At 42.4% G+C, this 17,310-nt stretch overlaps 2 protein-coding genes and 1 long non-coding RNA gene across 12 annotated transcripts in view; 2 read left to right on the top strand and 1 right to left on the bottom strand.

Annotated features, from left to right (window-relative positions):
- Nucleotides 1-17,310, top strand: part of LOC309666314 — a 1,163,838-nt gene that overhangs the window by 1,079,424 nt on the left and 67,104 nt on the right. The gene's annotated exons all lie outside the window — the stretch shown is intronic.
- Nucleotides 1-17,310, top strand: part of LHFPL3 (LHFPL tetraspan subfamily member 3) — a 601,841-nt gene that overhangs the window by 524,286 nt on the left and 60,245 nt on the right. The gene's annotated exons all lie outside the window — the stretch shown is intronic.
- The window catches only part of LOC309666261 (uncharacterized protein), a gene marked incomplete at its 5' end in the record, with an annotated part of 100,047 nt that continues 98,128 nt past the window's right edge, over nt 15,392-17,310 (bottom strand). The window contains 3 exons of one of the 6 annotated variants that reach the window (XR_014266970.1): nt 15,392-15,462; nt 16,635-16,744; nt 16,866-17,030. Coding sequence is in view for 1 of the 6 variants with exons in the window: in XM_082473638.1 (XP_082329764.1) it covers nt 17,024-17,030 (7 nt within the window). Of the gene's footprint in view, nt 17,031-17,310 lie in introns of all 6 variants that reach the window. The other 5 variants (XR_014266967.1, XR_014266968.1, XR_014266969.1 and 2 more) reach the window with 5 other exon arrangements.

Raw genomic sequence — 17,310 nt, 5'->3', positions numbered from 1 at the left:
TATACTAAAAATCAATGAATTGGACTTCCCTGGTGGCACAGAGGTTAAGAATCCACCTGCCACTGCAGGGGTTGCAGGGGACATGGGTTCGAGCCCTGGTCGGGGAAGATCCCACATGCCGCGGAGCAACTAAGCCAGTGAGCCACAACTACTGAGCCTGTGCTCTAGAGCCCGTGAGCCACAACTACTGAGCCTGTGCTCTAGAGCCCGTGAGCCACAACTACTGAGCCCGCATGCCACAACTACTGAAGCCCGCGCGCCTAGAGCCTGTGCTCGGCAACAAGAGAAGCCACCGCAAAGAGAAGCCCACGCACCGCAATGAAGAGTAGCCCCTGTTCGCCGCAGCTAGAGAAAGCCCACGAGCAGCAATGAAGACCCAACGCAGCCAAAAATAAATAAATAAATAAATAAATATATATATATATATATATATATATATATATATATATGTAAAAATCAATGAATTGTACACTTTACAAGGTGTTTTATGGTACGTGGATTATATCTCAAAGCTGTTACAAAAAAGAAAGAGTTTCTCTTCCACAGGACTTTTCAGTGGGGGGTAAATCCTCAAGAGGAGTGTATGGCTTATGTTGTATTTAGGATACTTAACTGTCCTCATTTGCCTGGGACTGAGGGTGTTCCCAAACACAGAAGTTTCAGGGCTATTTGGGACATACTTACACTAAAAAACTGTTCAATGTTTACCTGAAATTTAACTAGGCATCCTATATTTATTTGCTAAACCTGGCAACTCTAGTTTTACAAGGTGATCCAGTTCACCTAAATCAAGTTGAAGCAGAGATCTAGAATTAAGGTTAAAAAATCAAAGAGATACAAATGGAGTTTGAAGTTAAGGAAAAGAGCTCCCAAAGTATTTTATAACCTTGGCCAAGACTGTGACCAAATAGTTCTGCAGAAATCTCTTTTCACCAACTTCTGCCTCAAGTTCTCTCATTTCCAAGGTCTATAGCAAAGGGTTCATATCGGAGAACTCTTTAAAAATGATATTAATAAATAGTTATATGAAGTAATGTGTTTCTTAGAGGTGTTTCATCTTGGATGAAGCTTAAACTAAGCTTCCTCCTGGCAGCTGAGTACATGATGAATTGTATTATAAGTAAGTCTATTTTTAGCACACTAGTGCTTTGGCAGACAAGCTGTTAAAAAATAGAAGCAGGCCTTGTAGAGTAGGGAAGCCGGGGTGCTTTTCCTTGCTGATGAATGAAAATGAAGCCGGTTCTCTGAGCCCACATGGTTGGAGGGAAGGTGTGTGCCGCTGTGTGATCAGGTTAAAAGGCTGTGGCTTGTAATTTGGAAATTAGTGTGTCATGTGTCACTGAGGCAGAATATGAGGGACGTAGCTCTAACGCGAGTTCCCCGGCAATGCTCAGGTACAGGGAGTCAAGGGCCTGCGTGTTCTATCAGGTGAGAGGAGCGGTATTTTAATAATCGAATTTGCGTCCTGGGAAGCCAGGACTCAGTTCAGTGATGGTTCTCCCCGCCACTTCTCAGCACTACAGGTTAGTGGCCACAAGGGGGCACCAAAGCAAGCCCATCCTGGAGGAACGTTGTGCTCGTCCGAGTCATTGACACTCCTGGGTGATGATCAAAGCCTACCCTTTGAGCTTCCAAGCCTGGACTGCGCCTTTCAGCAGTGCGACCCAGTGGGTGAGCGCATGCATTTGCAGTCAGCCAGACAAGGGTTTCAGATCTGGCTCTCCCACTTAAAACCTTTGCAGCTTCTTTAATCCACAAACAGGGATTATAAAGTACCTCCCTCAGAGGCGGGTGATAAGAATTAAATGAGACAGTGTCTGGAAAGTGCTTAATACCTAATCCCGTGCCTATTGCGTCATAAATGTTTAGGCCCGTAGTACACCCTGGAAGCCAAAGGTGGGTTCGGGTGCTAACAACATCACAGAGAAGGCATTAGCTTCCTTCTGTTCCCTTCCATTCTGCGATCTCTTCCCCCTTCCTCTCTCCTTCCTCCGGGACCCCCTGAGACCTACTTCATTCTTGGTCTGTTCAGAAGTCTTCGCTCTGACAGTTTGCCAAGCATATTCTCCACAGAAATACCCTATGATCCCCAAAGTTCTGTTCAATCCTCTCTACCCTAGTATTTCCCCATGTGGGTCAAAAGCCACCTGCATCACAATCATCTGGACCCAGGAAGTGGGAGTTTCTGGGGATGGAATCTAGGACTCTGCATATTAATGAGCTTCCAAAGTCAATCTAATGCGTGATAAAACTTGAGAATCTCTGCCGTATTCCTAGTGAGATTTTTTTTTTTTTCAAATAGAGAATGTAGTACAGATTGATCTCAACCAGCTGCTAGGAGAGAAATTAGCTGATTATCGGATTAAAGTAATTCATGCTGAACTGTGAAGAACAAATAAACTATCCTTTCAGGAGAATTTGCATTCTGACATTTTGCAAACCTTAATGAAATTCCAATTAGTGAAACATCTGAGATGGATGTTTAAAGAAAAACGACATTGCCTGTGACCCACACCTCGGGGAAGACTTCATATGCCCTAGAGCCACCTGAAATTCAGTCCCAAGCTTACTGACTGGTGGAGAGGAGGAAGAGAAGTAGAAGGCAAAGGAGGAAGAGAGGGAGATGGAGGAAAGGTTAACAGAGGAGCTGGGGGATGGTTGGGCAGGAAGAAAAATCCTCCCAAATACCCACGCAGCATTCAGTGCTTCAGGCTCATCCAAGTGCAGAATGTACTGCTGGAAAACGAACCCAGATGCTCTCCTTTTCGCTCTATCCCAGAGAAAATCACAACTGAGGCTTCTATTTTATTTGCTACTCAGTTTGATTTTTTAATACGAAGCCACCCAGTTGCCCAGTCTAATATAAAGCTGCAAGAGGGTAATAACCCCTTGCTTCTCTTTGTTCCTCCCAGACCACTTCTTCTCCCTCTAGAGGGGGACATGGCACAGGCCCCAATTCTTGGGCTTCCCCCATTCTCTCTTACAGCCCCTAAGTGAATTCTTCCTAGCTCATGGTTTTAAATACCATCTGTACAAGTGATGTTTCCTAAATATGTATCTCCAGTCCCAGCCTCTTCCTTGCTGATGAGATCCTCGTGTCTAAGTGTCTCCTCTATGCCTCCACCTAGATGTCTAATAGGTGGCTCAAACTAACACATACAAACTAAACTTCTGGTTTTTCTCAAATAATCTGTTTTTCCCCCAGTGTTCCCCATCCCAGTAAATAGCATCTCACTCACCCAAATAGATTGGATCAAAAACTTCAGTCATCCATGAGTCAGTCTCTCTCTCTCCCTGTCTCTCTCTATCTCTCACACACGCACACACACGCACACACGCACACACACACACACACACACACACACACACACACAAACTTTGTCCAACCTATCACCAAATCCCGCTGGCTCTGCCTCTTGCTACCTCCACCTCTACCAGCCTGGTCCAAGCCAGCCTCCGTTCTCACCCAGGCTACTTCGCTGCCTCCCAACTGTCCTCCCTGCTTCTACTCTTACCCCTACAGTCTGGTTGCCACAAATAGCCACAGTTGAACTTTTTATAACATAATTCTCATTGCCTCCCTACCCTCCGATGACTTCCCAGCACTTTAAAAATAAAATCAGATGCCTTACCGTGGTCCGAGCATCCCACAGGACTTGCCCATCCACTTCGCTGACCCATCTCCTGTCTCCAGCTACCCTGGCTTCCCTGCTCTTCCTCCTGCCTTTCTCTTTGCCAATGCCTCCACCCAGAAGGTGGAGACCCCCAGATGTCTTGTTCCCTCACTTCATGCAGAGAAGCCCTCCCTGACCTCCTGCCCCCAAATAGCAACTCTTTTCTTACCCTGATTTCTTTTTCTTCATAGCACTTAAAACGACCTGATATATTATAGTGTATGTTTATTTGTTTATTGTCTACCTCCCCATTTGAGTGTAAGGTCTGTGAGTGCTGGGACTTATTCTGTTCTGTCCACCAGTATGTCCCTAGTGCCTAGAACTGTGCCTGATGCATCATATGTGCTCAATTAATATTTGTTGAGTGAATGATACGAAACTAAGCAAAAGTACAAACATAAGTAAGGGTGACTACTGACAAGTGGTTTCAAGGTTACATCGAAGGTCTTATTTATTAGGAGAGCTAGAGAAAGATTGGAGTAACTAGTTCCTCTCTTTTTTTCCTCCCTTGTGTTATTTTATGGCTACTTGGATACGACATGCCCCCTATTTCAATAGTGGTCATTTCTGGAGTTCTGTACCTCCTCTTTGTACACATAAATAATCTCTTCTTTAGTCCACATTCTAAGCACTCAAAAAATATGTACTCACAATTACCAAGTCACAAACTCAGCTTTTACCCACTTACTGTCCATAAACAGCTAATAAGATTAGGCAATAGGAAGCTTTTCTATTGCAAAATTATACTAATGGAATTCTCCCAGGGGCTAAACTATTCCCTCTCTGAAAGTTAAGCACATTCCAGAAATCACATTAAAACTCTTGCAGGCCTCCCTGGGTGTCAGGGGTCAATGGAAGGGAAGCCTGATGTAACTTCACGAAAGAGCTTACTACTCTCGACATCTAACTATGGATGGAGAATCTGCTTTGTGACTTTCTTGCTATGTCTTAAAGGAATCCATGGCATTTTCTCTTTTCATGCCAAAGCTTGTTATGCTGGCAGCTATTTCCCCATAAACTTTCCCACAAAGATGGGTATCGACTTCCACTAGGGGCACGTCAGCATCAGCTCCACAGAGCAGAGGAAAAAGCAAAACTGATTCCTTTGTAGGAAACAGCTGGAGTGAAGGGAAGGTGACCATCTAACATATTCTGTAAGAATACGATCTTAGTTCGAGTTCCCCCATAGGCAGTCCCTGAAACCAGGAATCGAGTGTAAGTGGTTTGTTGGGGAAGCAATCCCAGGAAACACTGGTAGGACATGAGAAGGGGAGACATGAAAGGGAGGGAAGCCTCAAGTCACCTCTTGGGTAACTGGAGCTCAATCCCACCGGAGAAGCCTGGGAGTCCAGGGGCAGAGGAGGTAGTATGTAAACAACAGTTCTCACCAGTCATCGACTGAGGACTGCTGAGGGGAGGGAACTTAATTCCCTGGTACTTCTGGTCTGCCCCATGCATAAGCAGAGAGGGCTCTTGTGTCCAGAGAAAGTCCTCAGGCAGAAAGATGCTGAGGTGGGCAGTTGGCCACTGTTCCAGTGGATAGTGAAATGGTAAAGCCCAAGGGGAAAGCAGCAGAGACTCGACAGCCTTTGCTACGAATATTGACTTTTGCAAAAAATATTTCCTAAAAAATGGATGTTCTCCCATGAAGTCATCTTGTGTATGAACAAAGCTGAACAGGAGAACTCTGGAAAGTTTTCAGTAGAAGTGAAATCTTGGAGATACGTTCAGAAGCAGGTTATTGTGGTTCAGGTTGAGTGGGCTGGGACTTTCTGGATTGGGGCTGGGTTTTGCTTGTGACAACTCTCAACAGCTTGAGAGTCAGAACAAGTTACAAAGAAAAGCAGATCTGGTGTGCCTTACTGGGGAAGCCAGCCCTGCCTTTCATTCTGGAAGCTGCCGGCACTTCCTCTGGGATCGCCGTCAGAAAGGCAGCTACCTGCTCAGGGCTGCCCCTTTACAGAGCCACTCTGACCACTCTTTCCAAGACCAGGAACCTCAGATACATGTACACATACACACATGCTCTCTCGGGGGACCATGATAGTAGAGACACAGCATTGATGAATTTTTCCATATTCGAACATATTCTTAAGTTACCTCACCCCTTCAACCATTCAATAGTCTAGTTATATAAAAATAGAGAGAAGTACATACATTCCACAGCAAACAGACATTGAGGGCCTACCATGCACCAGGCATGCTAGTAGGTCATGAGGATACAGAGGTCAAATACTCAATTCTTATCATCCAGTCTCACATAATGCCAGTGAGGAAGATACCCTTGCAGTTAGATCCATGACAGTACAATGCAGCCATCGCTATATGTGTGAACAAGGCACGAACAATCATGTGTAGACATGTAAAAAGCCGAGGCCTTAAACTACCCTTGATAAGGCAGAGGGGAGGTTCCTCTCTAAGATGTTTTCATTGATTAATGTACTGAAAATCCCCAGTTGACTTTTGAAAAGTCAAGCTTATGTCAGAAAGTCAGAGGTAAAAATGTAGAAGGAAAAGGAACAGTCACGTGATAGCTTCATCTCAAATAGAGATGAGTCTGACTAAAGTCAGAAAAGGAACAAGATCTATAAATAATGCTGGAGAGGGTGTGGAGAAAAGGGAACCCTCCTACACTGTTGGTGGGAATGTAAATTGATACAGCCACTATGGAGAACGGTACAGAGGTTCCTTAAAAAACTAAACCTAGAGCTACCATATGATCCAGCGACCCCACTCCTAGGCATATATCTGGAAAAGATGAAAACTCTAATTTGAAAAGACACATGTACCCTAATGTTCATAGCTAGCAGCACTATTTACAATAGCCAAGACGTGTTAGCAACCTAAATGTCCATCAATAGATGAATGGATAAAGAAAATGTGGTACATATATACAATGGAATATTACTCAGCCATAAAAAAGAATGCAGTAATGCCATTTGCAACAACATGGATGGACCTAGAGATGATCATAGTAAGTGAAGCAAGTCAGATAGAGAAAGACAAATATCATATCATATCACTTATATGTGGAATCTAAAAAAAAAATGATACAAATAAACTTATTTACAAAACAGAAAGTAGATTCACAGACATAGAAAACAAACTTATGGTTACCAAAGAGAAAAGGGGGGGGAGGGATAAATTAGGAGTTTGGGATTAAGAGATACACACTACTATATAAAAAATAAACAACAAGGACCTACTGGGAAGTATATTCAATATCTTGTAATGACTTATAATGGAAAAGAATCTGGAAAAGAATATTTATATATATAAATATACAACTGAATCACTTTGCTATACACTTGAAACTAACACAACATTGTAAATCAGCTGTACTTCAATTAAAAGAAAGAAAGAGAGAACAAGAAAAAGAGGTAAAGGTATACATAGTATTTAAGGCAACCAACTCAAAATTGGGAGGGAAAGAAGGTGAGGAGTAGTGGAGGCAAATCCTCACTTTTCTAAGGGCGATTCAATAGATATTATCCAAAATTGATATAGTAATAAATAGGGGAATATTAGCATATGATTTTGACTACCAAAGTAACTAGTATAATTGCAAACTATTAAAGGAGATTGTCTTGGGGGAGTAAGACTGGGTATGAGAAGGGATGAAGCAGGGGTGACTTTCATCACAAGATCACTTGTATGGTTTGATTTTTTTTAGCAATATGCACATATTGCCTTGATAAAATAGAAATTTAAAAATTCAAGCTGCTACACTCTACCTGGTATATGGTACCCATCTCAAAATTAAGTAAGTTCAATCAGTTTTTCTTATTAAGGAGCAATTCTAATTATATTTCCTAGAGGTGTTCCTTCCTTCTGTCTTCTCTCCTCATTCAGTCCTTGGAATCAGGAAGCATCTAAGAAGAATGTTTTACAGCTTAGCAGAATAATGCTGGGGGCATTCTTATGCCCCTTCCCTGCAGAGCAGAAGAGACTCTGAGGAAGGCTCTGAGTAATCACCGGGCTGTCAGAGCTGTTCATCTTAATCTGGGCTCCATCCTCTCCCTTCCCCACATTACAACTCCCTGTAGAGCTCAGGAAAAACTATCCAGTCACTGCCTGGAGCAGTAGCCCTGCCCCAGAGCTCCTGGCTTGATCTCTGTATGGAGGGGCTGCAACTAAGTGGCTAAACTGGGTGTATGTTTGTCCCTTTGTAACTGACAGCCCCTCCCCCTCAGTGGGCTCTGAACACTTGCTGGTGCAAACCTCAGTGCCCAGTGCTGAGATAAACTGCTAGCAGGAAGGGATTTCAGGCCGGAGGCCCGGAAGGACCAGGAGGGAAGCCAGGCTCTGCCAAAACCGCCTTCAGCAGCGGAGCAGGTTTAGGTGGGCTGTGAGGACCACCTCTGCACTTTGTTCCTTTGTCTGAAATAGAGATTGAATGTGGCCCCCAGGAAAGCCTGTGAGGGTACTGCTTGTGCTTCCCTGCCTCAAAGGCTGATGAGAACAGACAGGACGAGGTGTGAGGAAGCTTACCAGCCAGGCCCCTGTTCACCTTGCATCATGCCTGCCACAGACCAGAGTGGGTGGCCACTGAATGTTTAGTCTTTTTATGTGACATAGTAGATAATTTATTTCTGCTTCGGCTACTGTAGCACCTGTTGCAACTGTCAGGGTTAATCTCTTGAGCCTTTCTGCTGATCTGGTGCCCTGCCTACTTACACCTCAACTTTCCTCTCACATCAGAGACATCTAATTGCCAAACTGAGTCTGTTTCGAATGGTCACTGAATTGGCTTTCTTTTGTATTGACCAAGACCCATTCCCCTGCATCACAAATAAAATCAGCAAAGTCTGTTTGGAGGTTGAGAAGCCTTTCTTTTTCTTTTTTTTTTTTTTTTTAAAGATTACAGGATTCGTGTTTATTTTTATTTATTTATTTATGGCTGTGTTGGGTCTTCGTTTCTGTGCGAGGGCTTTCTCTAGTTGCGGCGAGCGGGGGCCACTCTTCATCGCGGTGTGCGGACCTCTCACTATCGCGGCCTCTCTTGTTGAGGAGCACAGGCTCCAGACGCGCAGGCTCAGTAATTGTGGCTCACGGGCCTAGCTGCTCCGCGGCATGTGGGATCCTCCCAGACCAGGGCTCGAACCCGTGTCCCCTGCATTGGCAGGCAGCTTCTCAACCACTGCACCACCAGGGAAGCCCAAGAAGCCTTTCTAAGAACCAGAAATCTGTTCCCTATCTGTGAAAGAAGAATGTTCTATTATAGTGAACCTGCACTGGACAAAGGAGAAATGGCATGGCAGCCCTCCTATCTGTGACAGCCTCCAAAGGCAACAATAACGAAGAAGAGAGATATAGTATAGACAGGTTGATGGGAAACGTCTGTTGGGAGCAGCTCTTACAGTGACTTAAACAATTACCACCCTGGTCTGCCTTGATTCTAGGATGTAAAATCATTCATGGAATTACTTTGAACACAAGTTAATCCTGCTACCAGGAATCTAAGAAAAAGAAATGGAAAGTTATTCTTTTCCATTGTTATGGCTTCTTCCAGTCCTTATGAAATTGTGCTTCTTTGGCAATACTTTGCATATCGATCACAGATTTTCTTTCCAGTGCTCATTCATTCATCAAGAATGTATTGAGTGATATATTGAAAAATATATTGAGTATATGTGGAGGTAGCAAAAGGGATGCTTAGAAATACAAACATAGCTATCCCTATGGTGTGCTCAGAGTTTCAGACCATCTCCTAATCTCCCTCTTGGAGAAACAAACACAAATTCATGAAGACTATGAAGATGGTAGAATGTTCAATTTCCTTTTCTTTTCAAGGCATTTAATTTCCAAAATGATAATAGCACATTTTTTTCTAATTATAAAAGTAATGCATGCTCAGCTCACTGTAAAAAAAAAACAAAACAGACAATACAGAAAGTGAAAAACACATAAATCTGTCATTCAGAGCTTAATTAGCACATTATGGGGTAGATCCTTCCACGTTTTTTTTCCCATGCATATATAAATGTGTTTTATTTTCACAAATGGAATCACACTATACATGCTATTTAATAACCTGCTTTTTTCATTTAATATGTCATGGCTATCACTCATTTAATATAGATCTACATTCATTTTACTTTTTAAATTTTTTAATTGAGGCATAGTTGATTTGTAATATTAATTTCAGGTGTACAACATAATGATTCAAAATTTTTATAGATTATACTCCATTTAAAGTTATTATAAAATATTGGCTACATTCCCTGTGCTGTACAGTATGTCCTTGTAGCGTACTTATTTTATACACGGTAGTTTGTACCTCTTACTCGCTATCCCTATCTTGCTCCTCCTCCCTTCCCTCTCTCCACAGGCAACCACTAGTTTGTTCTCTGTTTCTGTGAGTCTACTTCTTTTTTGTTATATTCACTAGTTTGTTTTATTTTTTAGATTCCACATATAAGTGATAACATAGAGTATTTGTCTTTCTCTGTCTGACTCATTTCACTTAACATAATACCCTCCAGGTCCATCCATGGTGTTGCAAATGGCAAAATTTCATTCTTTTTATGGCTGAGTAGTATTCCATTGTATGTATATACCACTTCTTCTTTATCCATTCATCTATTGATGGACACTTAGGGTGCTTCCATATCTTGGCTATTGTAAATAGTGCTGCTATGAACATTGAGGTGTATGTATCTTTTTGAATTAGTGTTTTCATTTTCTTCAGATACATACCGAGGAGTGGAATTGCTAGATCATATGGTAGTTCTATTTTTAGTTTTTTGAGGAACTTCCATACTGTTTTTCATAGTGACTACACCAATTTACATTCCTACCAACAATATACAAGAGTTCCCTTTTCTCCACATCCTTGCCAACATTAGTTATCTGTGGTCTTTTTGATGATAGCCATTTCTGGCAGGTGTGAGGTGATTATCTCATTGTGGTTTCGATTTGCATTTCTCTGATGCTTCATGATTTGGGGCATCTTTTCATGTGCCTGCTCGTCATGTCTTCTTTGGAAAACTGTCTATTCAAGACTTCTGCCCATTTTTTAATCGAGTGGTTTGTTTTTTGGGTATTGAGTTGTATGAGCTCTTTATATATGTTGGATATTAACTCCTTATTGGTCATATCATTTGCAATTATTTTCTCCCATTCAGTAGGTTGTCTTTCATTTTGTCAGTGGTTTCCTTTGCTGTGCAAAAGCTTTTAAGTTTAATTTGGTTCCATTTGTTTATATTTGCTTTTGTTTCCTTTGCCTTAGGTGACAGATCCAAAAAAATATTGCTAACAATTTATGTGGAAGAGTGTTCTGCCTATGTTTTCTTCTAGGAGTTTTATGGTTTCCAGTCTTCTATTTAGGCCCTTAACCCATTCTGAGTTTATTTTTGTATATGGTGTGAGGAAATGTTCTAATTTTATTCCTTTACATGTAGCTGTCCAGTTTTCCCAGCACCACTTATAGAAGAAATTGTCTTTTCCCCATTGTATAGTCTTGCCTCCTTGGTTGTAGATTAATTGACCATAAGTGCATGGGTTTATATCTGGGCTTTCATCCTGTTCCATTGATCTATATTTCTGTTTTTGTGCCAGTACCATGCTGTTTGATTACTGTAGCTTTGTAGTGTAGTCTGAAGTAAGGGAGCATGATACTTCCAGCTCTGTTCTTTCTCAAGATTACTTTGTCAGTCTATATTCACTTTAAATGGTTGTAGGAAAGTACCACAATTTATTTATCCAATCTCCTATTGTGGCATTACACTTACTTTCAATTTTTTGCCATAATAAACAATCTTATGTGTACAACTTTGTTCTGTTGTTATGATAGTATATTCAGAGCATTTTTTACAAATATTTATTAAATGCCATTCATTGGACTTTACACTCACAACCTGGTATTAACTGAGACCCCAGTCTCATCTGTGCAGATCAGAGAAAGGAGTAGAGTGACAGGCAAGACTGTCTCAAGACTCAGACATGTCTGGGGAAGTAATATCAAAGTACAGTGGTCGAGAAAACAGAGGTGGATCTTGTTTGCCTTTGCTCTTTGTTGTCTTTATTGGTGTATACTACTCAAAGTCATAACCATTGAATTCATTTTCTTACTAGTAAAATGGAATTAATGATATTACCTGCCACAGGGGTATTTGTGGGGATTGAATAGCATAATGGATGTAAAGCACTTAGTACATGCCTGGCATACAGTTAGTGTTCAATAAAGGTAGCTTTTATCATCCTAGAGAAACCTTAAAATCCCAGCCAGTAGTCTTACAGAGAACAAGGACCACAGCTGATTTCTAAGCTTTTCGGGGAGATGTTCTGACTGGGGTATGACTCAGGGTATGACCACGTCCATAAAATAGCAAACAGACCTCTCCCGGGGTTAAGTCTGCTGCCTCCTTCCCTCCTCCTTCCAGCCAAATGCTTACCCCAGTGGAGTTGTATTTCCAGCACTTGGATGTTATCCTTAGTGCCTATAAAACCCTCAAGGGTTATTTTAAAGTGCTTAATTCCAAATAAGCACTAAGAAACTATGTGGATTTCTTATTTTATTATTTGTCAAAATAGGAGAAACTTCACAGGGAAGTCTTAGAAACTGCTTTTCTCAATTCGACTCTATTTCCTCTCTTCTCTCTCTCTCCCCTGGGGAGGATGAGGGTTTAATGCTGACCTTGATTTCTCAAAACAAACTTGTAAAATAGGTATTACATCCACTTTAAAGATGAGAAAGCCAAAGCTATAGCAAGTAAAATGACTTGGCCACATCTAAGAAGTGGACGACCCGGGATTCAAACTTTCCTCTGATTCCAAAGTCCAGGTGCTAACCTTAAATTTGAATGTACACATGGGGGGCTTGATACTGCCTCAGTAGGTCTACCTGGGATTCTGGAATCTGCATATTCACAAATACCCAGGTGACTGAGATCCAAGAAGGTCCAGAGGAGGCACTGCTCTTGGCCATATAGCATTCACAAAGCCCGGTTTCTGCGGCAGAGATCCCCAAGGCCATGGGATTTTCTGCCCCGGTCATCAGCAAAGTGCCTTTACTGTAACATCAGTACACCTTGGAATGAAGCCATGTGTATGTTTTGGATATTGCTTGCTTAGAAAATGAGTCCCAGACCAGGGTAGGGGCACACCTGGTTTCTGAATGATTCTGCTGTACTTGTTGAGGTCTTTACCATCTCCCCAGGACAGAGCCAAATCAACTGCAGTGACCTTTCCATCTCATAAATCCTAGTCATCCATCCTCTGGCTGCCTTGTCTTATCTTCTACTGACCCAGTTGGCTTTCCTACTTCAGAACAGGTTTCTAATGCCTTACATCAGTGAGAGAGAGCATGGCAAATTGAGAGATGTGTGACATTGTATGGAGGAGGCAGCGTGGGGTACAGCAGTACTTTTCACACTAGATTGCATGAATCCTTGGAGATCTGCAGAGGTGTGATATAGAGGAGGGACAGGGGAAGAGGGGAAAGATTGGGCAGAGTGGGGTTCTGGGCCCTTGATCGGGGCAGCTGCCCTGAGTTCTGTTTCATGTGTAGAACTGGAATTCCTAAAAGATTCACTTGAAAAAAGTGTTTCCCTGGGGAGAAAAAATGAAAAACTAGTGGAGAAAGAACATCACTCTAGGTCAGAAGAAGGCTAATTCAAGTCTTCAGCTAACTAGCTGGATGACTTTGGGCAATTTCATTTCTCTAGGTCTCAGAGTGCTTACCTGCAAAAAAAAGGGTGGGGAGGGGTGGAGGTTAGCCTTGTTGACACCTGTCTTAGTCTGTTAGGACTTCCATAACAAAATACCACAGACTGGGTGGCTTCAACAAAAGTATATTTTCTCACAGTTCTGGAGGCTGGAAGTCTAAGATCAAGATGTGGGCAGGTTTGATTTCTCCTGAAGCCTCTCCCCTTGGCTTGCAGATGGCCGTCTTCTTTCTGTGTCCTCACATGGTATTTTTTACATGCAAGCACACCCCTGGTGTCACTTTCTCTTCTTTCTCCTGGCATTTTCTGACCCGTCCCTTCTCTCTTTTGGTCCCCATTTTGCGCCAGTCATCCGTTAACCCAGCCTGCCTAGTCCTGCTAGACAGTGAGCTCTGTGAGTGCAAGGGCTGCTTCTCATAGTCCCCTGTGTCCCAGGCACCCAGTGCACAGCAGATGCTCAGCAAATCTCAGATGTTTCTTGAAAGGAGCCTTAGGCATTGTTATGGACTGACTTGTATCCCCCCAAATTCATACGTGGAAGCCTTAACCCCCAGTATGACTGTATTTGGAGATATGGCCTTTCAGGAGGTAATTAAGGTTAAATGAGGTCATAAGGGTGGGGCCCTAATCCTATAGGACTAGTGTTTTGAGATGAGATGTGAGACATGAGGGGGGTTCGGCACTTAGAGAACTGGAGAAAGGGCATTTCGGCAGAAGGGGCAGAGGCCCGGAGAGTTCCTCCCGAGACCCGCAGGTCACATTCAGGAGGCCAGAGCACAGTCTGAAGTGGGGAACCCATGAGGAGAGGCTGTGGTGGTGAGGCCACGGGAGGCCTCCTGGGCGGTGCTGAGCACATGGATTTATCTGACAGCAAAGGGTCACCTCTACAAAGTTCTATGCTGAAGAACAGTCCACTCCTTTCTGCATTTTAAAAAGCTCTAATGTTCTGCAATTCAGCTGTTCTCTGTCCCTTCCGTACCGCTGTGTCATTTGTGGCTAACTGATGTCAGCCAATCAGTGATGGATTACACATTTGCTGAGTGCATTAGGTCTTTTTTTATATATATACAATTTCTAAAGGTTACTTTCCATTTACAGTTATTACAAAATATTGGCTATATTCCCTGTGTTGTACAACACATCCTTGAGCCTGTCTTACACCCAGTAGATTGTACCTCCCACTCCTCCACCCCTATATGGCACCACCACCCCCCCACTGGCAACCACTGGCTTGTTCTCTATGTCTGTGAGTCTGCTTCTTTTTTGTTATATTCACTAGTTTGTTGTATTTTTTAGATTCCACATATAAGTGATATCGTACAGTATTTGTCTTTCTCTGTCTGACTTACTTCACTTAACATAATGCCCTCCACATCCATCCATGTTGCAAATGCATTAGTTCTTGATTTCTCCTCTGACAGGGGCTACTCTGTGTGTGTGTGTGTGTGTGTGTGTGTGTGTGTGTGAATTAGATCTTGATTATAAACTGCCTTATGGACTCTGTGGTCCACTTCCCTTTGGTCTAGAGAGGAAGCATACATCATACTTGAATGTCTTATTTCATTACAACCCACACCCATATGGATAATTAGGATCAAGACTGTTAAATTTGTGGTAATAAACGCATGTGAAGCCTCATGATCTTGAACTCTGTCTGCTAAAGACTCACTCAAGACCATAGGTCCACATGCTAAGAAACAAAAGCCTCACCACTTCCTGAAGGAGAGGATGAGTTTATGATTTTAAAGAGTTGTGCCTTACCATAATTTCATAGAAGCTTGTAGAGTAGTTAGAAAGAAGAAAGGGGAGCATCATTTGGGCTTTAATAGGTAATTGTTAGTAAAGCCCTTTTTAAGAAAACTGATTCTAGCTCTCTCTGAGAAATTTTCAAAAGACATTTCCTTCCCTATTGTAACTTCTGTCCTAAAAGAGGACAGGCGTTAAAGAAAGCATTTAGATGCACAAATAGAGATATATCAATATACATTGTCTGGGTAATATGATTAAAAACAAAATCTTCCCCCAACCCAGAAAATCTCTCCATAAAAGTAGTAGAAAAGGAAAAGAGTTTTATTATTGAATAAGCATAAAACCAGAATGTGGTGCACATCACAGGCAATCTGCAAAGACAGAATGAAGTTACACATTTTTGTAGGGCCGAGCAGATATAACCCATTACACACATGTTTTCAGGATAGTTCATGAAATGCAAAGGCAACACAATTATGAAAAATTTGTAATTTCTGTGCACGGAAGAGTGCTTAGAAGTCACTAAGGCAGGGATGATGTAGTAAGATTGACACCCAGTCTATGAGTTCTCGTGAAATACACTAAGAATGAGGGTACTACACTCTCCCCCTCTGACGGACGTGTTTTTGGACTTCATTATTAAAAGCCTTTCAACCTGTGTAAAGTGCGGAATGGCTTCCTGTTAAAACCGGACGGTGAATATTGTTAGGACTGATAAGTCAGCACCACATTCTATTCTCAACATGCTGCGGGGAGCTTACCAGTAATTGTGCCTGTTTCCTTGCTTTTAATAGATTCTACAGTATTCCTTCAGGGAGACAAGGGGAGGAAGAAGACAAAAGAGATGTTCATGAATTAACAATCGAAATTCCTCCTCATGAATTATTTATTTTCTAGGAAAGGTCATATGAGATAGTGTTGTGCCTGATGTCAAGGGTGAATTGTCCCTTGCACACAGGAATAGTGCAAGGTCACCAGGACCTGATCCTTAGGCCATTTTCAGCCCCGTCTCAGCAAAGCTTTGCGTGAGGAGTCAGAAAAACAGTTTGAACAGTTATCCTCCAACTCTCCTGTGTTCAAATCAGTATGTCAGATGGAAATGAAGTTGGAAGAGACAGACAGAAAGAAAAAGAGAGATAAAGAAAGGCAGAGAATATAAAGGCTAAAAAATAGGAGAAGCTAGGTGAAGAAAGGAAAAAGAAGATGTACTAGGTCTGTCTCAGGTTGTACATTTTTCATTTCTTAGCTACCTCTCTGTGTATTTATATTTTTTAAAAAATTATTGTGACAACCAAGTGCTAAAATCTCTATTTGTAGGTTCAGGATGGGAGAACCCCTCCCCCGCCTCGGCTCCCTCTGCCCAGCTCTTTAATGGAGGTGGAAGGAATTGAAAGCCCCCAAAAAGTCCACATTGAGGTTTCAGGTCACTGAGTACCTCCACCGGTCTCTCAAGATTTGCTTTGCTGGGTTTTTCATAGATTCCTGTGACTGGCTGGTTTCAGCCATTCATTCAACAAACAACTTTTGAGCACTTATTACATACCAAGCACATCACTGAGCTGAGAGTACAAAGATGAATAGGACGCAGTCTCTCCTCAGGGAGCTCATTCCAGGGCCTTGCATCTTAGAGTGTGGGACCAGCAGCAGCATCACCTGGGAAATTGTTAGAAATGCAGATTCCCAGGCTTCACCCCGACCTGCTGAATCAAAATCTGCATATTTAACAAGCTACGTGGGCAGTTCTTAAAAATATTGAAGTGTGAGAAGCACTGACCTAGTGGATTATTGGCGGGGGAGAGGGAGATGCTCTTCTGTTTCTTAATTCTTCCATTCGTTCAGCAAGTATTTGTTGATCACCTGCCATCAGGCTCAGGACTGGGAGCTGGCGGTGCACTCATGAGCAAGACGGAGGAGGTGCTGATGGCCTGGAGCTCACATTCTCATGGGGGAGAAAGGCAGAAAAGAAGATACATTGGATAGTTACAGATCATGTGTAGTGCTATGAAGCAAATAAACCGAAATATGATAGAAAGAAACCAAAATGAACTATGACAGGTAGGGTGGTGGAAGTCTTCAGGAGTAAGTTATTTCATTTTGTATCTTGCTTTCTGTTCTGAAAATGTAAACATAGTCACTGGTCCTACGTGAAAAGAGCCAAAGATTATAATACTTCGTCCTCCTTTCCTTTTCTGCCCACTCCCCGTCCCTCTGCCTCTGGC

This window comes from Balaenoptera physalus (assembly GCF_965194825.1).
Source record: "Balaenoptera physalus genome assembly, chromosome: 8".
NCBI classification, from domain to species: Eukaryota; Metazoa; Chordata; class Mammalia; order Artiodactyla; family Balaenopteridae; genus Balaenoptera; species Balaenoptera physalus.
The sequence above is the reverse complement of the archived record's forward strand: the minus strand, read 5'-3'. Positions and strand labels throughout refer to the sequence as shown.